The 25,807-nt window shown below is 44.7% G+C and overlaps 1 protein-coding gene across 1 annotated transcript in view; it reads right to left on the reverse strand.

The window, feature by feature from the left end:
* Positions 1-7,388: 7,388 nt before the first annotated feature.
* LOC126195289 (uncharacterized) overlaps positions 7,389-25,807 on the reverse strand; it is a 151,909-nt gene continuing 133,490 nt past the window's right edge. Inside the window, exon 5 of the mRNA XM_049933837.1 lies at positions 7,389-7,759. Coding sequence (XP_049789794.1) covers positions 7,501-7,759 — 259 coding nt within the window. The 3' untranslated portion in view covers positions 7,389-7,500. The remainder of the gene's footprint in view (positions 7,760-25,807) is intronic.

A 25,807-nucleotide genomic window follows, 5' to 3' on the forward strand; every position in this document is an offset into this window, starting at 1 on the left:
TAAATGACCTGATGGATAACATCGGAAGTTCACTGAGGCTTTTTGCGAATGATGCTCTAGTATTTCGAGAGGTTGTAACAATGGAAAACTATAGTGAAATGCAAGAGGAACTGCAACGAATTGACGCATGGTGCAGCGAATGGCAACTGACTCTCAATGTAGACAAGCGTAATGTGCTACGAATACATAGAAATAAAGATCCTTTATCATTTAGCTACAATATAGCAGGTCAGCAACTGGAAGCAGTTCATTCCATAAATTATCTGGGAGTAGGCATTAGGAGTGATTTAAAATGGAACGACCGTATAAAAGTAATCGTCGGTAAAGCAGATGCCAGACTGAGATTCATTGGAAGAATCCTAAGGAAATGCAGTCAAAAACAAACGAAGTAGATTGCAGTACACTTGTTCGCCCACTGCTTGAATACTGCACACCGGTGTGGGATCCGTACCAGATAGGGCTGATAGAAGCGATAGAGAAGATCCAACAGAGAGCAGCTCGCTTCGTTACAGGGTCATTTAGTAATCGCGAAAGCGTTACGGAGATGATAAATAAATCCAGTGGAAGACTCTGCAAGAGAGACGCTCAGTAGCTCGGTACGGGCTTTTGTTGAAGTTTCGAGAACATACCTTCACCGAGGAGTCAAGCAGTACTCGTATATTGCTCCCTCCTATGTATATCTCGCGAAGAGACGATGAGGGTAAAATCAGAGAGATTAGAGCCCACACGCATACCGACAATCTTTCTTTCCACGAACAATACGAGACTGGAATAGCAGGGAGAACCGATAGAGGTACTCAAAGTACCCTCCGCCACACACCGTCAGGTGGCTTGCGGAGTATGGTTGTAGATGTAGATGTGGATGTAGATGTAGAATGGCAGCGGAACACCTCGAATCACCAGACTGATGTATAAATTTGCAGTCAGGGTATGTTTGGTAACCACGAGTGTGCTCCTGCTGTCATATCAACTCGCACCCCAGACCATACTCCAGGTGTAGGTCCAGACAGGTTGGTAGCAGGCCCTCGACTAGCCTCCTTCTAACCAAGACACGGCCATCACTGGCACCGAGGCACAACCAGGAAGCATCACGTGGCCGCCTGGAGTCCGGTCTTCTTGCGACCTTACGTTATTGTGATAACCGCTGCCAGCAATCATGTACAGTGGTTTCATTCCCGCCAAGTCTTCCTGCAGTATCGCAGGAGGAACATCCATCTTCTTCTAACCCTATTACACGATCTTGTTCAAACTCGATGAGGTGTTGATAATGGCGTCTTTGTCGCCTTAAAGGCATTATTTACTAACACCAACTCACCATGCCCGATCTCAAAAGCAACTAAGGCTCACAACAGTTACAGCGTCAATTCAAAGCAAACCTGATTTGCATCCTCATAGTTGTGCTAGTTGGTTGGTTGGTTGGTTTGGGGAAGGAGACGAGACAGCGAGGTCATCGGTCTCATCGGATTAGGGAAGGACGGGGAAGGAAGTCGGCCGTGCCCTTTGAAAGGAACCATCCCGGCATTTGCCTGGAGCGATTTAGGGAAGTCACGGAAAACCGAAGTCAGGATGGCCGGACGCGGGATTGAACCGTCGTCCTCCCGAATGCGAGTCCAGTGTCTAACCACTGCGCCACCTCGCTCGGTGTGTTGTGCTAGTAGCAGCGCTTTTATGCAACTGGCGCGAAAACTGAACAGACATCATCTTTCAGGTTTAGAAACACGCCTACCAACTACCGTTTATGTCGCACAACTCTCCGTAGTGTTGTGATTTTTTTCCATCAATATATGTACACTATGTGATCAAAAGTATCCGGGCATATCCGGGCACCCCCCAAAACATACGTTTTTCACATTAGGTGCATTGTGCTGCCACCTATGGCAAGGTACTCCATATCAGCGACCACAGTAGTCATTTAGGCATCGTGAGAGCACAGAATGGGGTGCTCCACAGAACTCAAGGACTTCGAACGTGGTCAGGTGATTGGTTGTCATTTGCGTCACACGTCTGTACGCAAGATTTACACACTCCTAAACATCTCTAGGTCCACTATTTCCGATGTATAGTGAAGTGAAAACGTGAATGGAAACGTACAACACAAAAGCGTACAGGGTGACCTCGTCTGTTGACAGACAAAGACCGCCGACAGTTGAAGACAATCGTAATGTGTAATACGCAGACATCTATTCAGACCGTCACACAGGAATCCCAAACTGCGTCAGGATCTACTGCAAGTACTATGACGAGTTAGGTGGGAGGTGATAAAACTTGGATCTCATGGTCGAGCGGTTGCTCATAATCCACACATCACGCCGCTAAATGCCAAACGACGCCTCGCTTGGTGTAAGGAGCGTAAACAATGGACGATTGACTAGTGCAAAAACGTTGTGTGGAGTGACGAATTACGGTACGCAATGTAGCGATCCGATGGCAGGGTGTGGGTACGGCGAATGACCGATGAACGTCATCTGCCAGTGTGTGTGGTCCCAACAGTAAAGTTAAGAGGCGGTGGTGTTCGGTGTGGTCGTGTTTTTCATGCAGAGGCTTGCACCCCTTGTTGTTTTGCGTGGCACTATCACAGCACAGGCCAACATTGATGTTTTAAGCACCTTTCTCGCTGCCCACTGTCGAAGAGCAATTCGGGGATGGCGATTGCATCTTCCAACACGATCGAGCACCTGTTCATAATCCATGGCCTGTGGCGGAGTGCTTAAACGACAATAACATCCCTATAATTGACTGACATGCACAAAGTCCTGACCTGAATCCTATAGAAGACCTCAGGGATGTTTTGGAACGCCGACTTCGTACCAGGCCTCATCGACTGATATCGACACCTCTCCTCAGTGCAGCACTCCGTGAAGAATGGGCTGTCATTCCCCAACAAACTTTCCAGCGCCTGATTGAACGTATGCCTGCGAGTGTGGAAGCTGTCATCAAGGGTAAGGGTAGGCTAACACCATATTGAATTCCAGCATTACCGATGGAGGGGGCCACGAACTTGTAAGTCATTTACAGCCAGGTGTCCGGATACTTTTGATCACATAGTGTATGTACGTATGTTCCACATCTCTAAACCACTGGACCGATTCCAACCAGACTTGGAACACGCATCATTTACTGTCTGGGAATAATCCCTATGGGGTAAGAAACACTTACCTATCAAAGGGGCGGGGGATGGAATGGGGGTGGGTGACAAAGCAGGGTAGTCGTATACTTTAGTTATCAAGTATTTGAGAATGAGAGTACTTAGAGACTTGTAACAAACTTTACACATCATTTCAAACCTTTACGCAACCTCTCGTTGCTGACGACCCCCACAGAATGATCAAAGGGGAGACGTTTGTCGCTTACTACATTTTCTCCGTTCTTGCAGTAAAACTGCCACATAAAGCACGTCATTTTAATTTATTACTTCCTCACTACTGCCGGCCGGGGTGGCCGAGTGGTTCTGGGCGCTACAGTCTGGAACCACGCGACCGCTACGGTCGCAGGTTTAAATCCTGCCTCGGGCATGCATATATGTGACGTCCTTAGATTAGTTAGATTTAAGCAGTTCTAAGTTCTAGGGAACTGATGGCCTTAGAAGTTAAGTCCCATATGCTCAGAGCCATTTTGGAACCTCACTACTAACTGTATTCGTGACACCTTTTGCAGACAGAATGTGCATAGGCCACTGAATGACCACAAAGTTACGTCATTGTACGACACTTAGTTGAGGAGTAACGGCGTTATAAAAACTGAATGCGTGAAAATCTACCCCAATTACATACGACGTTTAAATTTATCACTTCGTTGCTGCTAACTCTATTTGCAACACAGTCCACAGACGATATCCATATATGTGACTGAATGTACCTACAAAAATGTATCGTTTTACGAACGCCGTTCAGGAGATAAGACATCATAAACACTGAGCTGCGTGAGAAAGTGCTGCGTTATGCACTACTAACTTTGCTCACGACACATTTCTCAGCCAGTAGGGACATAAATCACTGGATGTTCCTGCAAAATTATTTCATTGTTCCGTACATAGTTCAGGAGACACAACGTCGTAAACATTAAACTGCAAGAAAATGAAACTGCAGGGCGACATACAGAGAAAATATGTGAACCAATACTCGTGAAATATGTTAAATACCTGTGAAATATATTTGCATGTGCTTATGTGAGCGAAGGCACGGGAAAAATGCTCGTCCTAAACCCCTGGAATCGCTTAAATCAAAATTGGTACACATGTTGGTTACATTGTGGAAAGCAATACTGTAGGGGCAAACACCATCAGCCTCCTGTTGGAGTGAGTGTGATAACATGGAGAGAGAAGGCTCTGAGCACTATGGGACTCAACTGCTGAGGTTATTAGTCCCCTAGAACTTAGAACTAGTTAAACCTAGCTAACCTAAGGACATCACAAACATCCATGCCCGAGGCAGGATTCGAACCTGCGACCGTAGCGGTCTTGCGGTTCCAGACTGCAGCGCCTTTAACCGCACGGCCACTTCGGCCGGCTAGAGAGAAGGGGGAAAGGAGATGGACAGAGACAGGGGGAGGAAGAGACAGGCAGTGATATATGGGGGCAGGACGAACAGAGACGAAGGACGAAATGGACAGAGAAAGGGAAGAGCAGGCAATATACAGAGAGAGAATAGTGGGAGATAGAAACAAAAAGGAAAGGGGTGGAGATGTACAGGGAGAGGGGAAGAAGGAGACGAACAGAGAGAGGAGGAATAGGAGATTGACAAAGAAAGAGGGAGGAGATGACGAAAGTAGAGGAGGTGGACAGCAGGAGGAGGAGCAGACAGAGAGAGAGAGAGAGAGAGAGAGAGAGAGAGAGAGAGAGAGAGAGGAGGAGAAGGAGGTCAGAGGGAGGGGCAGGAGGAGATGGATAAAAAGTGGGGTGGAGGAGATGGACAGGAAGCGTGGCGGTGGAGGGAGATGGACAGAGAGGAGGAGGAGTGAAGTTGATGGACAGGAACTGGAGGGGGGGAGGGGAGAGGATAGAGAGAGGAGGAAGGACAGGTGGATAGAGGGGATGGGTAGTGGGAGGGGGAGGAAGAAGGTGAATACAGAGAGGGGGCAGGAGGAGATGGACAGAGAAAAGCAGTTAGAAGAAATGGACAGAGAGAGAGGAGGAGGTGGAAGGAGATGGACTAACAGAAGATTGGAATAAGTAGATTCTCGGGTTTCACAGCTAGTAGAGGAAAGGTGCCTAATATGAGACACACTTTTGTAAACCCATTTGAAAGACCTAAAAGTAAGTGCAATTGTTTTTTATGATGGTAATAAGATCTTACACTATTTAATTTTATCATACAATTATCGTATTTGCAATAATAAACAATCTTTCAGAGTAGTTATTAAATATTCACAAACAAGGCATTTCATAGAAATGAGATCAAGGTTTCCTAATATGGGACAGTAATAATATTTTGCTTTTATTATTTTATTAGATAATAATGACATATGAATACACAATTTTTACATGTTCATTCATTTCTGTTATCCTTCACTCATTTCACACTACTTAGGTTTATATTTACGACATCCGGGGCAAACAAAATTGTCTTCTGTGACACCGCAATCTACATGAGCCCAGCGATAACATTTCGTGCACTGTGCGCATTTCTCCCCGTGTTTGCCTTCAGAAAAGCGCCCAGTACAGAACAGACACTCTGCGTCATCGTCACCACTGCTGTCTGAATCCCCACTGTCATCAAGATGGACATCGGATGCCGAGTCACTAGACGATTCTTCTGCTTTAGGTCTACGATTGGAAGATTTTGCACTCTTCTCCCCAAATAACTTTCTCGCTGCTTTCTTAGCTTAAGCCTCTGATTTCTTCTGTTTAGATTCTTGCAATTGCTTCACATAAGGAGTTGAAGTCAGTAACGCAGCAGAGCACGAACGCGATGTTTGACCTATTTGACTAACTCCAGGTGGTTTTCCGATGTGTGGGAGAGGTCTGATGTCTGCCAGGCTGACAGCTTGACCATCACCATCAGTAGTTTCATTTTCGTTTTTGTCATCTCTTTCTTGAAGAGCGTTAGCATGGCGATGAATTGAAAATTCATGTTCCCTAAAGATATTTCTGTTACATGGGATGAGACCTGTTTTTCTGAAGGCATTCACAGATGCTTCCGTCCGCAGCTCGTGGTCGTGCGGTAGCGTTCTAGCTTCCCACGCACGGGTTCCCGGGTTCGATTCCCGGCGGGGTCAGGGATTTTCTCTGCCTCGTGATGACTGGGTGTTGTGTGATGTCCTTAGGTTACTTAGGTTTAAGTAGTTCTAAGTTCTAGGGGACTAATGACCATAGATGTTAAGTCCCATAGTGCTCAGAGCCATTTGAATTTTAACAGATGCTTCCATTTTTGCTGCTCGGTTGTAAGCTGCCCCAAATAACTTGGCTATTAATAATGGGGTGATAACACGACCTGGGTTACTTGCCAACAACGTTTCTATCTCTTGGGCATAGTAGGTTTTCAAAGGCCCTATAAATCCGACGTCAACTGGCTGCATTTTATACGTTGAGTGAGGTGGCAAACATACAATATGAACATTATTTTCACGTGCTTTATCTAACACATCGAGATTCTTTGTGTGGGAATAATGCCCATCAAGAACCAAAATGAGATAGTCATTTGAAGATGGCTTTACATGACTCACAAAACGATCAAACCACTGAGTAAAAATGTGAGTTTGTATCCAGCCACTTGGATGGCAATTTCTGATCATAAGACTAGTCAAAGTAACCCCTGTTTATGACAATTTAATCGAATTAAAATAAACGCAGTTGCCAAAATTTTAATACAATATATGATGAAATATTGTTATCTCATGATAGTATTGCGTAAATTACATATAAAAATTCATGAGAGAACGAGTTCCCCCAATATGCGATAGATATCGTAATATGCGACACTGTCGCGTATTTGGATCCCCATACTACCGCATATTAGGAATTTCGCCATCTTACACAAAGAATCACACACTTGCTAACAACGTTCGTTGGAAAATGAACCTAATTGTCAATAATTATAGGTAATACCGTTACAAATAACAACAATAAAAGAATGCAGTAATATCCACTCACCTTTAAGCTGAAATATTGTCTCAACACTGATGTCGCAAAAACTCCAAACACAAGAAATTTTGTATCACCCTCTACGTACTGTGTCCGGCTCAACTATGGCGTCCTGCTCGCTGTGTCGTCGTCTGCCATGCAACAGACGTGTTTAAGAAACTCCCCACCAGAGTACAACCCCTAACATGAGCACAGTTGGGGTGTCTCATATTAGGGAACTATCGTATAATAGGCACCTTTCCTCTATTTTAATAAGAGTAAGAACATCATTTTGGAAAAGGTGTGTCGTGTATAATACAAAAAATGTAAACAAGTTTTACAACATATTTATTCGTGACAAGATGCTGTTAACTGTGAAGAAGTAGAGAGGGCCTGTAGCGATACAGTTGAATTTAGTGAAGTGCAGCAGGCTGGCGACGCGTTCAGCAGAAGCCGAGCTCGCACTCCTGGTGCACGGGGTTGTAGTAGGTGCCCCACGTGCAGGCGCCGTGTACCCAGGTCCAGTGCTCGCTGCACTCGTAGTAGCGCGTGCAGTCGTCCGGGTCGGGGAGCCTGGCCAGCGGCGGCGAGCAGAAAGTTCCTGGGATGGGTGTGCTGGGGGTGGTGGTGGAGACTGTGCTCGTGGCGGAGGTTGTGGTCGCAGTAGTCTCCTGTCCTGGGCTAGATGTGGGGTCGACACAGCTGAAACGATACATTTATTTATTTAGCAGCTTTGACATCACATCCAAGTACATATCTGCATTATCAGTTTTACAAAATAACACATACACTAACTACAGGGTGACAACCATTGAACTACACGGTGTAAAATAGTCGTAACTTCAGAACGGCTTGCCTTAGGACGTTCAAGCGGCACAGTTTGGCCGTGTGGCATGATGAGAATTAGTATGTGCAGTATGGTTTAGTTTAGTGACGAAGCCCACTTCCATTTGGATGGGTTCGCCAATAAGAAAAACTGGCGTTTCGCGATCTAGAAGTCTCTTCGCCCTCAACAGGTGACTGTGCGGTGTGCAATGTCCTGTCGCGGAATGATCTGTGCGATATTCCTTGATGGCAAAGTAACTACCGAACGGAGCGTGAAGGTTTTGGAATATGATTTCATCCCCATTATCCAAAGTGACCCTGATTTCGACAATATGTGGTTCATGCAAGACGGAGCTCAAGCCCATCGAAGCAGGAGAGTGTTTGATGTCCTGGAGGAGCACTTCTGGGACCGCATCCTGCCTCTGGGGTACCCCGAGGCCACTGGCATGGGCTTCGATTGGCCGCCATATTCTCCGGATCCCAATGCATGTGACTCCTTTTTGTGCGGCTACATTAAAGACGAGGTGTATAGCAATAACCCCAAAACCACTGCTGAGCTGAAAACAGCCATTGAGAAGGTCATCGGCAGCATCGATGTTCCGACACTTCAGCGGGTCATGCAGAATTTCGCTATTGGACTGAGCCACATCACCGCCAGTGATGGCAGGCATCACAAGCTGCGACATCGTCGCGAAAAAACACAGTGACCCGTATATGTAATAAGTTTTCTAAAATTTACGTCTATGGTGACATTAGCGACATCTGGTCAACTTACTACACAAACATCTTGTGGCTACTGTAAGGCAGCTTGTTTTAAACAGTAGTTTTACTGACAACATGACTCGTGCATGTGATGTGATTTATATGTATTTGACGATGCTGGTGCTGATTCCGCATTTAATATTTGACTATGCCACTATGGCTGCAGTGCATTAGGACTTTGATTTTATGAGACAGGTATGCCTCTTCACATTTAAAGCGCACAAATGTAAATTTTGTCAGTACTACTTTTCAATATGCTCTATGTATTGTTCTTAAGCTGTATACAGTTTGCGAGTGTATTTATATTTTTCCCATTTTTGCTGCAGATCTGATGATGGCAGGCATATCGAACATGTCATAACCTAAATCTGAATATGTGCAGTGACGTTTACATGTTGAATACAGAGTGTGCACGCCATAATTTGTAACTGATTTACGTTTTTCTTTCATATCATTCAATAATTGACACCCTGTAACTATTATGGGTATATCGTTTTTAAATGCAAAACACCATACTTAATTACACTTTTGTATCTACTGTACGTTCTACCAATACACATTTTAATTCTATTACATTACACAAAAGTACACCTCTTGAATTTACAGTCCATCTCCCTATACATACACTGACGGAAAAAAATCGCAACATCAAGAAGGAATTATGCAACATAAAAGAAAGTTGGTAGGCATGTTCCTACATCTGAAAGATGATGACTGTTCAGTTTGGGCGCAGGACGCATAAGAGTGAGGCTAGTAGCGCCAATACGACGATGCAGATCTGGTTTGCTTTAAATACACGCTGTAGCGGCCATGAGCGTTAGTTACCTTTGAGATTGGGCGTGCTGAGGTGAAGTTACTCAATAATGCCTTTAAGGCGACGAGATGCTATCATCAGTGCTTCACTGAGTTTGAACGAGGCTACGAGAAGCTAGATGTTCCTTCTGCGATGTTGCAGAAAGACTTGCTAGGAATGTAGCCACTGCACATGGTTGCTGGCGGCAGTGGTCACGAGAATGTACGGTCGCAAGTTTGCGGGTTCGATCCGTCGTGCCCCCTAAGGCGAGTCCAGTGTACGAGGTGTGGCTAGAAAAAAACCGGACTAGTACTGGTGAAACAATAAAACGAATGCAATAAGGCTGAAAGTCGCGTGGCCTGTCACGTGACTCTCGCTCCGCCTACTGCTCGAGTTTCATCTGCCTCCTGCACTCGCCCGGGTTCCCGGGTTCGATTCCCGGCGGGGTCAGGGATTTTCTCTGCCTCGTGATGGCTGGCTGTTGTGTGATGTCCTTAGGTTAGTTAGGTTTAAGTAGTTCTAAGTTCTAGGGGACTGATGACCATAGCTGTTAAGTCCCATAGTGCTCAGAGCCACAGCCTCCTGCACTCAGTCTGCCCGTGGCGTCTGTTTTAAGTAGTTGACGTTTTGTCTGTGCGTCGGAAAATGTTGAGTGTACAGAAAGAACAGCGTGTTAACATCAAATTTTGTTTCAAACTAGGAAAGTCTGCAAGTGAAACGTTTGTAATGTTACAACAAGTGCACGGCGATGATTGTTTATCGTGAACACAAGTGTTTGAGTGGTTTAAACGATTTAAAGATGGCCGCGAAGACACCAGTGATGACACTCGCACTGGCAGACCATTGTCAGCAAAAACTGATGCAAACATTGAAAAAATCGGTAAACTTGTTCGACAAGATCGCCGTTTAACAATCAGAGCAGTGTCTGAGTTAGCAGGAGTTGACAAGGAAAGTGTCGAACAAGTTTACCGATTTTTTCAATGTTTGCATCAGTTTTTGCTGACAATGGTCTGCCAGTGCGAGTGTCATCACTGGTGTCTTCGCGACCATCTTTAAATCGTTTAAACCACTCAAACACTTGTGTTCGCGATAAACAATCATCGCCGTACTCTTGTTGTAACATTACAAACGTTTCACTTGCAGATTTTCCTAGTTTGAAACAAAATTTGATGTTAACACGCTGTTCTTTCTGTACACTCAACATTTTCCGACGCACAGACAAAACGTCAACTACTTAAAACAGACGCCACGGGCAGACTGAGTGCAGGAGGCAGATGAAGAGCAGTAGGCGGAGAGAGTCACGTGACAGGCCACGCGACTTTCAGCCTTATTGCATTCGTTTTATTGTTTCACCAGTACTAGTCCGGTTTTTTTCTAGCCACACCTCGTATTAACCACTGCGCCACCTCACTCGATAAATCTAGCAGCAGCTGGTACCACAGTGGCACAAAGAACTGATGCAAAGCGGTTACTTTAAGGACAGCTCTGAGCCAGATGCCCTGTAGCACGCATTCCACTGCTCCAGACCACCCACATTTGGGACTTCAGTGGTTTGGAGGGTTGGGTAGAGGTCTGTTTTATTTTCTGATGAAAGCTGTTTCTGCCTCGATGCCAGTGATGGCCGTATGTCGGTTACATGGAAGGCAGTCGAGGGCCTGCAAGCAACCTGTCTACGTGCTAGAAACACTAGACCTAGACATGGACTTGTCGTCTGGGGTGAGATTTCGTATGACAGCAGGAGCACAATCACGGTTATTCCACGTACCCTGACTGCAAAGTTGTGCGTCAGTCTGGTGATTCGATGTGTTGCACTACCATTAATAAACAGCTTTCCATGGGGTGTTTTCCAAAAGGATAACGCTCGCCCACATACCGCTGTTGCAACTCAACATTCTCTACAGAGTGTCGCATGTTGCCTTGGCCTGCTCAATCAGCATGTGTCAACAGGTATGTCCAATCGAGCACTTATGGGACACCATCGGACAACAACTCCAGCGTAGTCCACACACAGCATTAACCGTCCCTGTACTGGCCGATGAATTGCTATAGGCATGGAATTCCATCCCAAAAACTGAGATCCGGCACCTGTTCAAATGTTCAAATGTGTGTGAAGTCTTACGGAACTTAACTGCTAAGTCCCTAAGCTTACACTCTACTTAACCTAAATTATCCTAAGGACAAACACACACACCCATGCCCGAGGGAGGACTCGAACCTCCGTGGGACCAGCCGCGCAGTCCATGACTGCAGCGCCTGAGACCGCTCGGCTAATCCCACGCGGCCCGGCACCTGTACAACACAGTGAATGCAAGTTTGCGTGCTTAGATCCCACCTTCTGGTGGCTACACTGATTGTTAATGTACCTGCGTTTCACATTTGCAATGCCTTATCTCAGACTTACATTAAACTGTGATCTTGCATTATTAATCAGTTAATTATGTTACCCAGACAAATATATTCCCGAAATTTCATAATCTACAATAATTATGTTTTGCTACGATTTTTGGCGTCAGTGTATTCCAATTCTATCACATGGTATGCCTGTTTCCATTTTTTATTTTATTTTATTTTATTTTTTATTTTTTATTTTTATTTATTTTTGGGTTTGGTATGAACTCACCAACTGAATAGGAAGGTATTTTTTTTACAGGTATTAGCTTTATGGTTTGTTTAAATTTCTATTTCTAGCTGATATTTGAAATAATGAAGTTGTAAACACTTGTACCGTTTTACTGACATATAAGCAGTGTTTCTTCCAAGTTTAGCTGTGTTAAACTGAGGAACTATTCGCCCCGGTAGCTGAGTGGTCAGCGAGACAGAATGTCAATCCTAACCCGGCTGGGTCGGAGATTTTCTCCGCTCAGGGAGTAGTTGTTGTGTTGTTCTAATCACCATTTAATCCCCATCGACGCGGAAGTCGCCGAAGTGGCGTCAAATCGAAAGACTTGCGAAGACCCGGCGAACGGTCTTCCCGACGGCAGGCCCTAGTCACACCACATTAAGCATTAAATTTCTGAGGAACTTTGAAGTAGGATGGATATGAACATCATTCTTATTGAAGTTGTTTCTTTGTTACCTTGCAAATATCACTATTATATATATATATATATATATATATATATATATATATATATATATATATATATATATACGTATTGTAGAACGTTAGATTTTTAAGTTGTTTGAATAGTGGCCTACATCCGTCTGTCCTTTTTGCATTAGTCGTTATTGTGCTTGTTACTTTTGCAGTCTGCAGATTTTAATTGCATCATTCGACTGATCCCACATTTACGTTCGGGCTGTCATATTCCTACTAAAGTATGAAAAACTCACCATTCACATAGCATCATGTGCTACTAGCGGTTTTATGTTTTAGGGAACAAATATGGCTGAACTTAGTTTTGTAGTTGTGGTAGCAATGTGGTCTTTCCACAGTAAACAGGTATCTATGGTAAGCTCTAAGAATTCTGTGTTCTGGGTTACATTTATACCCAGCTCTTGTATTTTTGAGGATTCCTCCATTATTCCTTTGATGTTGTTCATGAGCAGTACTGTTTTACTTTCCTCGTTACTGAGAGTTAGCCCATCGGTTTCAAGTCACCTAGTGATAGATTCAAGTATCATTTTGCTTTTTGTTATGGTATCCTGTAAATTTCTGTCACAGTTTATGCTGGCGGAATCATCTACAAAATTAGTCACTTCACTTTCGGTGTGAAGAGGTAAACAACAGAGATAATAATGTGCTACCCTGTGGCACATTGAGTTACACTAAGAACACTGATGACCTGTTCGTGGACAGGATCTCCAACTACGCAGTAAAAGGTTGTGGCTCCATAATATGTCACATAATTAGTCACGTATGTAATTCAGGGCGTTTTTTCACAAAAATTAAATTATTTCATTGTTTGGTCGATCTATCTTGTGAATGCGACAGTGAGATAGATTTTAACAAATTTTTCCTGAGCTGTGACAGAAAATATCAATAAACCACGAAACGAATGCAAGTCTGATGTCCTCTGGTAACGATTTCCCAACGAACACTCAAACTCTTTTAGCAACAGAAGACATAAAAGGGTAGAAACTCCTACACGGTTGTGTAGCGGGAGAACAAATAAGAATATAGGAAATTTTTTACATTTTATTTCTTTTAATATTTTATTTTTTTACATTAAAATACAGTAAATGAATAAGTACTAGGTGTGTCATTAACCCTCCTTTCATGATGAATGTATTTTAATTTTCTTACATCGGTGATTTAGGTACATGTTAAATGGATTTAACTCATAATTGTCGTTTTTAATGATTTCGGGTTGTTACACACTTGAATTTTAAAAAAATCCTTCTATTGTTGGCTCTATGGATGATGCCCACTGATCAACTTAAAAAAAAAAGGAACCGTGACTCAAAAGATGTCAGTAACTACCACCCAATGTCAGAACATAATTTTCTAAACATTTGTTGCCACCCACTTATGTAGTAATGGGATACTTAGCTAATTACGGTTTCAAAAGAGCCACTATTACTGAATCAGTTGTTTATACGTTTTACGCGTTGGTAATAAAATATTTAAATGATAAATTTCATCGTTTATGAGCTTTTGTGACTTACCTAACGAATTAGACTATTAATAATATTGTACTAGAGGAAGTAAGTTTTTTGTGAAAAATGTAGCTGAGTTTTATTCTTATTTAAGCAACAGAATGCAAGAAGTTACTCCGCATTGTTTGATTAACACAAAGGTGGACGCCACGTCATCTGCGTGCAAAAGAAATTACAATGGGAGTCATACAAGGCTGGATCATCGGCCCATTACTGTTCTTGCCTTATGTTTATGATCTGCTATTTTGTTGGAATCAGGAGGCAGAATTAGTCCTGTTTGCAAATGATTCAAGTGTTGTGAAGCCGAGCAAACAAGTTAATGACTGGTTCTGCACAAACAGACGAACTTTAAACTATGAATACAGCTTTTCCGGTTTTGTACAGTCTAAAACATCCCAGCTCCTATTAAACTGGTAAACTAAAAAGATAAAATGAACAAGATAAAAAATTCCACGTTCTCAGGTGTGCATATTGTTGAAAACATAAAGATTTAGTTTAATTTTGTCAAAAGAATAATTAACAACATTGGGGGTATATAAGTCGGTAATTTAACACATTGTGCACGTTTTCATTCACTAATGTGTTACGGGATTATACAAGGTGATTCAAAAAGAATACCACAACTTTATGAATTTAAAACTCTGCAACGACAAAAGGCAGAGCTAAGCACTATCTGTCGGCGAATTAAGGGAGCTATAAAGTTTCATTTAGTTGTACATTTGTTCGCTTGAGGCGCTGTTGACTAGGCGTCAGCGTCAGTTGATGCTAAGATGGCGACCGCTCAACAGAATGCTTTTTGTGTTATTGAGTACGGCAGAAGTGAATCGACGACAGTTGTTCAGCGTGCATTTCGAACGAAGTATGGTGTTAAACCTCCTGATAGGTGGTGTATTAAACGTTGGTATAAACAGTTTACAGAGAATGGGTGTTTGTGCAAAGGGAAAAGTTCTGGACGGCCGAGAACGAGTGATGAAAATGTAGCACGCATCCAGCAAGCATTTGTTCGCAGCCCAGGAAAATCGACTCGCAGAGCTAGCAGAGAGCTGCAAATTCCACAATCAACTGTATGGAGAGTCCTACGAAAAAGGTTAGTTATGAAACCTGAACGTCAACTACCCAAGGCGATGGATCGGCCGCCAGGCAGCCCGTGACAGAGCACTTCATCACTGGCCTCCAAGAAGCCCTGATCTTACCCCCTGCGATTTTTTCTTATGGGGGTATGTTAAGGATATGGTGTTTTGGCCACCTCTCCCAGCCACCATTGATGATTTGAAACGAGAAATAACAGCAGCTATCCAAACTTTTACGCCTGATATGCTACAGAGAGTGTGGAACGAGTTGGAGTATCGGGTTGATATTGCTCGTGTGTCTGGAGGGGGCCATATTGAACATCTCTGAACTTTTCAGAATGAGATTTTCACTCTGCAGCGGAGTGTGCGCTGATATGAAACTTCCTGGCAGATTAAAACTGTGTGCCCGACCGAGACGAGGTACTGGCGGAAGTAAAGCTGTGAGTACCGGGCGTGAGTCGTGCTTCGGTAGCTCAGTTGGTAGAGCACTTGCCCGCGAAAGGCAAAGGTCCCGAGTTCGAGTCTCGGTCGGGCACACAGTTTTAATCTGCCAGGAAGTTTCATCTCTGAACTTGTTTTTGAGTGAAAAAAAACCTTTTTAAATACTCTTTGTAATGATGTATAACAGAAGGTTATATTATGTTTCTCTCATTAAATACACATTTTCAAAGTTGTGGTATTCTTTTTGAATCACCCTGTATTCTGGGTTAGCTCCTCACTTGGTAAGTATTCATATACCAAAAGAAAGTGATTAGAACTATGTGTGGGGTTTACAAACGTACATCTTGCAAGCTTCTCGCTAAACTGCTGGCAATATTAACCACAACGTCATAGAACATTTATACACTTACGAAGTTTGATATCAACAATAAGACTGATTTCAAGAGTAGCATAGATGTGAAGGGCGTTCAATATGTAATGTAACATATCTTTTTCTGAAAGTAGGTTGGTTTTATTCAGGATTCGAACACATCATTCCCCACATTTTGGCTACAGGACCATAGTTCTCACCATATCTCTGTTCAATGCAACGGGCTTACGTCTCCTGACGCCACCTTACTGAAAGCGCCTGTATGCCTGCATGGTGCCACTCTGCTGGTGGACGTAACAGCCAACGTTCTGCTGCACCAATAAGCTCCACGTCATCCCCGTACTGCTTCCCGCAAAGTGCATCCTTCATTTCCAAATATTTGGAACTCGCAAAGTGTGAGATCCGGGCTGTACAGTGGATGAGGAAGAACAGTCCATGAAGTTTTGTGAGCTCCTCTCGGGTGTGCAGACTTGTGTGAGGTGCTGCATTGTCATGGAGAACAAGAATTTCTCTTGTATTTTTGTTACGGCGAAAGCGCTGAAGTCCTTTGTTCAGTTTCTTGAGGGTAGCACAGTACACATCAAAGTTGATCGTTGGACCATGAGAGAGGACATCGAACAGAATAACCCCTTCAGAGTCTCAGAAAAGGGTCGTCATGAGTTTACCAGCTGAGGGTGCGGCTCTGAACTCTTTCTCCAGACAAGAGATGGTGCGGCACCACTTGATGGATTGCTGTTTTCTTTCCAGTTCAAGTGGTGAACCCATGTTTCATCGCCTGTGACGATGTTCGACAAAAATTGTTACAATAAACCTCGTAACGCGCAAACAAATGCAGACAGATGGTCCTTCGTTGCTCTTTACGGTCTTCTGTTGGGCAGCAAGGAACCTAGCGGGCACACACCTTATAAGTAGACTGTTTATGTGCTTGTATGTTGGCAGCGCTATGCAGCGCTCTGCATTAATATCACTCACAGCGCTGTGCGCCCTCTGTAAGCTGGTCGGACTCACTGTTGGAAGTGAATAGCCAGCAGTGATGGAGGTTGGAAGTTAATAGTTAGCATTGATTGAGGTTAGAGGTCTGAAGTGTTTGCAGATGCAGACGATCTGGATGTGTGTCCGTCATAGATTTGTAATATTGTTGACGATTATGTAATTTTTGGAACTGGATATAGTTAATCAAAAAGTCAGTATAAATTTGAAAACTGAATAAATCACGGAATAATGTAGATAGAGAGGTACAAATTGACATACATGCTTGGAATGGCATGGGGTTTTATTAGAACCAAAAAAATACAAAAGTTCAAAAAATGTCCCACAGATGGCGTTTCATCTGATCAGAATAGCAATAATTAGCATAACAAAGTAAGACAATGCAAAGATGATGCTCTTTACAGGAAATGCTCAATATGTCCACTATCATTCCTCAACAATAGCTGGTCGGACTCACTGTTGGAAGTGAATAGCCAGCAGTGATGGAGGTTGGAAGTTAATAGTTAGCAGTGATGGAGGTTAGAGGTCTGAAGTGTTTGCAGATGCAGACGATCTGGATGTGTGTCCGTCATAGATTTGTAATATTGTTGACGATTATGTAATTTTTGGAACTGGATATATACACCAGATGATCAAAAAGTCAGTATAAATTTGAAAACTGAATAAATCACAGAATAATGTAGATAGAGAGGTACAAATTGACATACATTGTTGGAATGGCATGGGGTTTTATTAGAACCAAAAAAATACAAAAGTTCAAAAAATGTCCCACAGATGGCGTTTCATCTGATCAGAATAGCAATAATTAGCATAACAAAGTAAGACGATGCAAAGATGATGCTCTTTACAGGAAATGCTCAATATGTCCACTATCATTCCTCAACAATAGCTGTAGTCGAGGAATAATGTTGTGAGCAGCACTGTAAAGCATGTCCGGAGTTATGGTGAGGCATTGGGTCGGATGTTATCTTTCAGCATCCCTAGAGATGTCGGTCGATCACGATACACTTGCGACTTCAGGTAACCCCAAAGCCAATAATCACACGGATTGAGGTCTGGGGACCTCGGAGGCCAAGCATGACGAAAGTGGCGGTTGAGCACATGATCATCACCAAACGAAGCGCGCAAGAGATCTTTCGCGCGTCCAGCAATATGGGGTGGTTCTAATAAAACCCCATGACATTCCAAGCATGTGTGCCAATTTTTACCTCTCTATCTACATTATTCCGTGGTTTATTAAGTTTTCAAATTTATACGACTTTTTGATCACCCAGTATATATATATATATATATATATATATATATATATATATATATATATATATATATATATATATATATATATATATTCTTTCCGCTCCCGGGATTGGAATGACTCCTTACCCTCTCCCTTAAAACCCACATCCTTTCGTCTTTCCCTCTCCTTCCCCTCTTTCCTGATGAGGCGAAAGTTTGTTGCGAAAGCTTGAATATTGTGTGTGTGTTTATATATATATATATATATATATATATATATATATATATATATATATATATATATATATATATATAACTGGATCTCATATTATTAACGTAAAATTTGCTGACTACATTGTTTGCTCTGCAACAAAATCTTTCTTTCCTAACCGCATGCCTATTAGTAGTTAGAGCTTACAGTAGTTACAGTCTTTTATTTAGATGGCTGTATTGGTGTTTGCTGTATCGCTGTAGTTCGTGGAATGAATATTTTCTGTGAGGTAAGTGACTTATGAAACGTATGGGTTATTGTTAGGATTCCTTCAAATTCAGGGCCATTCTTTTGTGTTAAGTAATAGTCAGATTGCGTTATCCTTGTATATTGTGGGTCATAACTGAATAGAATAACTTTGAGTTGTATTTGTCAGGGAAAATTCTGTAGGTCAATGAAATGAAATGATAAAGACAAGCAAAGAGACAGTACGTTTAATTTCACTCAGCAGTTTTTGATGGTTCAGTTGCAGTAATCAGTTTCACTCAGCAGCTTCAGAATTAAATTAAGAAGTTTCACCTTCTCAGGTTTCCAGTCCAAGTAAAAATGTATTAAGAAGTTTCAACCTTTGAGTAACCCAACTGTTGGACAAGTGTGTCAGCACTACCAACGTAGATGTCCGGTTGTGCAGCAAGGTGCTTGATTTCGATCCATCGATCACCTCGAACGAGAGTGTCCGCACTTTCCAACATTGCAGGAGTCACAGCTGCTTGCGGCCGGCCGGCATGAAAAGATCAAACACGTTTGTGCGATCTTGTTACGATGATGATAGACTCCTCGCCCATCAACTCACTGCTTTTGTTGACTGCCAGTTCTCTGTAGCCATTCTATTAGCGCCTATGAATAGCTGAGATGCTCTGGTTTTACACCAAAAGAAACTCAGTGACAGCTCTCTGCCAGGAACGCACCTCTGTTAAAAAGACCATTTTGAAAGCTACACTACTGGCCATTAAAATTGCTACACCACGAAGATAACGTGCTACAGACGCGAAATTTAATCGACTGGAAGAAGATGCTGTGATATGCAAATGATTAGCTTTACAGAGCATTCACACAAGGTTGGCGCCGGTGGCGACACCTACAACGTGCTGACATTAGGAACGTTTCCAACCGATTTCTCATACACAAACAGCAGTTGACCGGCGTTGCCTGGTGAAACGTTGTTGTGGTACCTCGTGTAAGGAGGAGAAATGCGTACCATCACGTTTCCGACTTTGATAAACGTCGGATTGTAGCCTATCGCAATTGCGGTTTATCGTATCGCGACATGGCTACACGCGTTGGTCGAGATCGAATGACTGTTAGCAGAATATGGAATTGGCGGGTTCAGGAGGGTAATACGGAACGCCCTTGACGTTGCATCACAACAGGAGTGCTTGCGATGGTGTACTCAACGACGAACCTGGGTGCACGAATGGCAAAACGTTATTTTTTCGGATGAATCCAGGTTCTGTTTACAGCATCATGATGGTCGCATCCGCGTTTGGCGACATCGCGGTGAACGCACATTGGAAGCATGTATTCGTCATCGCCATACTGGCGTATCACCCGGCATGATGGTATGGGGTGCCATTGGTTACACGTCTCGGTCACCTCTTGTTCGCATTGACGACACTTTGAACAGTGGACGTTACGTTTCAGATGTGTTACGACCTGTGGCTCTGCCCTTCATCCGATCCCTGCGAAACCCTACATTTCAGCAGGATAATGCACGACCGCATGTTGCAGCTACTGTACGGGCCTTTCTGGATACAGAAAATGTTCGAATGCTGCCCTGGCCAGCACATTCTCCAGATATTCCACCACCTGAAAACGTCTGGTCAATGGTGGGCGAGCAACTGGCTCGTCACAATACGCCAGTCACTACTCTTGATGAACTGTGGTAACGTGTTGAAGTTGCATGGGCAGCTGTACCTGTACACGCAATCCCAGCTCTGCTTGACTCAATGCCCAGGCGTATCATGGCCGTTATTACGGCCAGAGGTGGTTGTTCTGGGTACTGATTTCTCAGGATCTATGCACCCAAATTGCGTGGAAATTTAATCACATGTCAGTTCTAGTATCATATATTTGTCCAATGAATACCCGTTTATCATCTGCATTTCTTCTTGGTGTAGCAATTGTAGTGGCCAGTAGTGTACATACAGAGCCGCCACCCTTCGGAACGTCATGAAACTGTAGCGGCTGCAGTGGGAATATTCCACGATGCCCCACAACAGATTCCGCATTTTTGTTGTAGATGGTTCAAATGGCTCTGAGCGCTATGGGTCTTAACGTCTGAGGTCATCAGTCCCCTAGAACATCAGTCCCCTGCCCGAGGCAGGATTCGAACCTGCGACCGTAGCGGTCGCGCGGTTCCAGACTGTAGCGCCTAGAACCGCTCGGTCACTACGGCCGGCTTTGTAGCAGAAATTGGCCGGAAAAAAATGTTGCTTTACTTATTGAACGCCCCTCGTATTCACAAGTAGTAAACTAGAAGGAAAAATTGTTTAATGAGTGTAACTTTGGCGCAGAAAGGGGTGAAAGATGCAGCTATGAAACTATTGATAATCTACCCTTGTTTATACTACTGGCCATTAAAATTGCTACACCAAGAAGAAATGCAGATGATAAACGGGTATTCATTGCACAAATACATTACGCTAGAACTGACATCTGATTAAATTTTCACGCAATTTGGGTGCATAGATCCTGAGAAATCAGTACCCAGAACAACCACCTCTGGCCGTAATAACGGCCTTGATACGCCTGGACATTGAGTCAAACAGAGCTTGGATGGCGTGTACAGGTACAGCTGCCCATGCAGCTTCAACACGTTACCACAGTTCATCAAGAGTAGTGACTGGCGTATTGTGACGAGCCAGTTGCTCGCCCACCATTGACCAGACGTTTTCAGGTGGTGGAATATCTGGAGAATGTGCTGGCCAGGGCAGCAGTCGAACATTTTCTGTATCCAGAAAGGCCCGTACAGTAGCTGCAACATGCGGTCGTGCATTATCCTGCTGAAATGTAGGATTTCGCAGGGATCGGATCCACTGTTCAAAGTGTCGTCAATGCGAACAAGAGGTGACCGAGACGTGTAACCAACGGCAATCCATACCATCACGCCCGCTGATACGCCAGTATGGCGATGACGAATACACGCTTCCAATGTGCATTCACCGCGATGTCGCCAAACACGGATGCAACCATCATGATGCTGTAAACAGAACCTGGATTCATCCGAAAAAATAACGTTTTGCGATTCGTGCACCCAGGTTCGTCGTTGAGTACACCATCGCAAGCGCCCCTTTTGTGATGCAACGTCAAGGGCGTTCCGTATTACCCTCCTGAACCCGCCAATTCCATATTCTGCTAACAGTCATTCGATCTCGACCAACGCGTGTAGCAATGTCGCGATACGATAAACCGCAATTGCGATAGGCTACAATCCGACGTTTATCAAAGTCGGAAACGTGATGGTACGCATTTCTCCTCCTTACACGAGGTACCACAACAACGTTTCACCAGGCAACGCCGGTCAACTGCTGTTTGTGTATGAGAAATCGGTTGGAAACGTTCCTAATGTCAACACGTTGTAGGTGTCGCCACCGGCGCCAACCTTGTGTGAATGCTCTGTAAAGCTAATCATTTGCATATCACAGCATCTTCTTCCTGTCTGTTAAATTTCGCGTCTGAAGCACGTCATCTTCGTGGTGTAGCAACAGCAACTTTAATGGCCAGTATTTTATATACACTCCTGGAAATGGAAAAAAGAACACATTGACACCTGTGTGTCAGACCCACCATACTTGCTCCGGACACTGCGAGAGGGCTGTACAAGCAATGATCACACGCACGGCACAGCGGACACACCAGGAACCGCGGTGTTGGCCATCGAATGGCGCTAGCTGCGCAGCATTTGTGCACCGCCGCCGTCAGTGTCAGCCAGTTTGCCATGGCATACGGAGCTCCATCGCAGTCTTTAACACTGGTAGCATGCCGCGACAGCGTGGACATGAACTGTATGTGCAGTTGACGGACTTTGAGCGAGGGCGTATAGTGGGCATGCGGGAGGCCGGGTGGACGTACCGCCGAATTGCTCAACACGTGGGGCGTGAGGTCTCCACAGTACATCGATGTTGTCGCCAGTGGTCGGCGGAAGGTGCACGTGCCCGTCGACCTGGGACCGGACCGCAGCGACGCACGGATGCACGCCAAGACCGTAGGATCCTACGCAGTGCCGTAGGGGACCGCACCGCCACTTCCCAGCAAATTAGGGACACTGTTGCTCCTGGGGTATCGGCGAGGACCATTCGCAACCGTCTCCATGAAGCTGGGCTACGGTCCCGCACACTGTTAGGCCGTCTTCCACTCACGCACCAACATCGTGCAGCCCGCCTCCAGTGGTGTCGCGACAGGCGTGAATGGAGGGACGAATGGAGACGTGTCATCTTCAGCGATGAGAGTCGCTTCTGCCTTGGTGCCAATGATGGTCGTATGCGTGTTTGGCGCCGTGCAGGTGAACGCCACAATCAGGACTGCATACGACCGAGGCACACAGGGCCAACACCCGGCATCATGGTGTGGGGAGCGATCTCCTACACTGGCCGTACACCACTGGTGATCGTCGAGGGGACACTGAATAGTGCACGGTACATCCAAACCGTCATCGAACCCATCGTTCTACCATTCCTAGACCGGCAAGGGAACTTGCTGTTCCAACAGGACAATGCACGTCTGCATGTATCCCGTGCCACCCAACGTGCTCTAGAAGGTGTAAGTCAACTACCCTGGCCAGCAAGATCTCCGGATCTGTCCCCCATTGAGCATGTTTGGGACTGGATGAAGCATCGTCTCACGCGGTCTGCATGTCCAGCACGAACGCTGGTCCAACTGAGGCGCCAGGTGGAAATGGCATGGCAAGCTGTTCCACAGGACTACATCCAGCATCTCTACGATCGTCTCCATGGGAGAATAGCAGCCTGCATTGCTGCGAAAGGTGGATATACACTGTACTAGTGCCGACATTGTGCATGCTCTGTTGCCTGTGTCTATGTGCCTGTGGTTCTGTCAGTGTGATCATGTGATGTATCTGACCCCAGGAATGTGTCAATAAAGTTTCCCCTTCCTGGGACAATGAATTCACGGTGTTCTTATTTCAATTTCCAGGAGTGTATATACAGGGTGAGTCACCTAACATTACCGCTGGATGTATTTCGTAAACCACATCAAATACTGACGAACCGATTCCACAGACCGAACGTGAGGAGAGGGGCTAGTGTAATTGTTTAATACAAACCACACAAAAATGCACGGAAGTATGTTTTTTAACACAAACCTACGTTTTTTTAAATGGAATCACGTTAGTTTTGTTACCACATCTGAACATATAAACAAATACGTAATCAGTGCCGTTTGTTGCATTGTAAAATGTTAATTACATCCGGAGATATTGTAACCTAAAGTTGACGCTTGAAACCTCCGACGTTCAGTTGCGTGTTGTAAAAAACACTTCATTGCAGGGGCCCAAACAGCTGCAATATACATCGCGTTTCTACAGAATGATCTGCCAACATTGCTCGAAAATGTCCCACTGGAAACGCGTCGACATATGTGGTATCAGCATGATGGTGCACCTGCACATTCCGCAATTAACACTAGGCTGACCCTTGACAGGATGTTCGACGGGCGTTTCATAGGACGTGGAGGACGCATAAATTGGCCAGCCCGTTCTCCTGATCTTACACCTCTGGACTTCTTTCTGTGGAGTACGTTAAAGGAGAATGTATTCCGTGCTGTGCCTACAACCCCAGAGGATTTGAAACAACGTATTGTGGCAGCCTGCGGCGACATTACACCAGATGTACTGCGGCGTGTACGACATTCATTACGCCAGAGATTGCAATTGTGTGCAGCAAATGATGGCCACCACATTGAACATCTATTGGCCTGACATGTCGGGACACACTCTATTCCACTCCGTAATTGAAAACGGAAACCACGTGTGTACGTGTACCTCACCCCTCATGGTAATGTACATATGCGTCAGTGAAAAGACCAATAAAAAGGTGTTATCATGTGGACGTAATGTGCTGTTCCAGTCTCTTCTGTACCTAAGGTCCATCACCGTTTCCTTTGGATCCCTACATAATTCGGTGCTCTCCGATACACACGATCGAACAGCGGAGGAGTGGTACTCAAGCGTCAACTTTAGGTTGCAATATCTCCGGATGTAATTAACATTTTACAAAGCAACAAACGGCACTGATTACGTATTTGTTTATATGTTCAGATGTGCTAACAAAACTTACGGGGTTCCATTTAAAAAAACGTAGGTTTGTGTTAAAAAACATACTTCCGTGCATTTTTTTGTGGTTTGTATTAACCAATTACACTAGCCCCTCTCCTCACGTTCGGTCTGTGGAATCGATTCGTCAGTATTTGATGTGGTTTCCGAAATATATCCAGCGGTAATGCTAGGTGACTCACCCTATATATATATATATATATATATATATATATATATATATATATATATATATATATATATATATATATATACTCCTGGAAATGGAAAAAAGAACACATTGACACCGGTGTGTCAGACCCACCATACTTGCTCCGGACACTGCGAGAGGGCTGTACAAGCAATGATCACACGCACGGCACAGCCGACACACCAGGAACCGCGGTGTTGGCCGTCGAATGGCGCTAGCTGCGCAGCATTTGTGCACCGCCGCCGTCAGTGTCAGCCAGTTTGCCGTGGCATACGGAGCTCCATCGCAGTCTTTAACACTGGTAGCATGCCGCGACAGCGTGGACGTGAACCGTATGTGCAGTTGACGGACTTTGAGCGAGGGCGTATAGTGGGCATGCGGGAGGCCGGGTGGACGTACCGCCGAATTGCTCAACACGTGGGGCGTGAGGTCTCCACAGTACATCGATGTTGTCGCCAGTGGTCGGCGGAAGGTGCACGTGCCCGTCGACCTGGGACCGGACCGCAGCGACGCACGGATGCACGCCAAGACCGTAGGATCCTACGCAGTGCCGTAGGGGAGCGCACTGCCACTTCCCAGCAAATTAGGGACACTGTTGCTCCTGGGGTATCGGCGAGGACCATTCGCAACCGTCTCCATGAAGCTGGGCTACGGTCCCGCACACCGTTAGGCCGTCTTCCGCTCACGCCCCAACATCGTGCAGCCCGCCTCCAGTGGTGTCGCGACAGGCGTGAATGGAGGGACGAATGGAGACGTGTCGTCTTCAGCGATGAAAGTCGCTTCTGCCTTGGTGCCAATGATGGTCGTATGCGTGTTTGGCGCCGTGCAGGTGAGCGCCACAATCAGGACTGCATACGACCGAGGCACACAGGGCCAACACCCGGCATCATGGTGTGGGGAGCGATCTCCTACAC

Source organism: Schistocerca nitens, chromosome 7 (assembly GCF_023898315.1).
Source record: "Schistocerca nitens isolate TAMUIC-IGC-003100 chromosome 7, iqSchNite1.1, whole genome shotgun sequence".
Lineage (NCBI taxonomy): Eukaryota > Metazoa > Arthropoda > Insecta > Orthoptera > Acrididae > Schistocerca > Schistocerca nitens.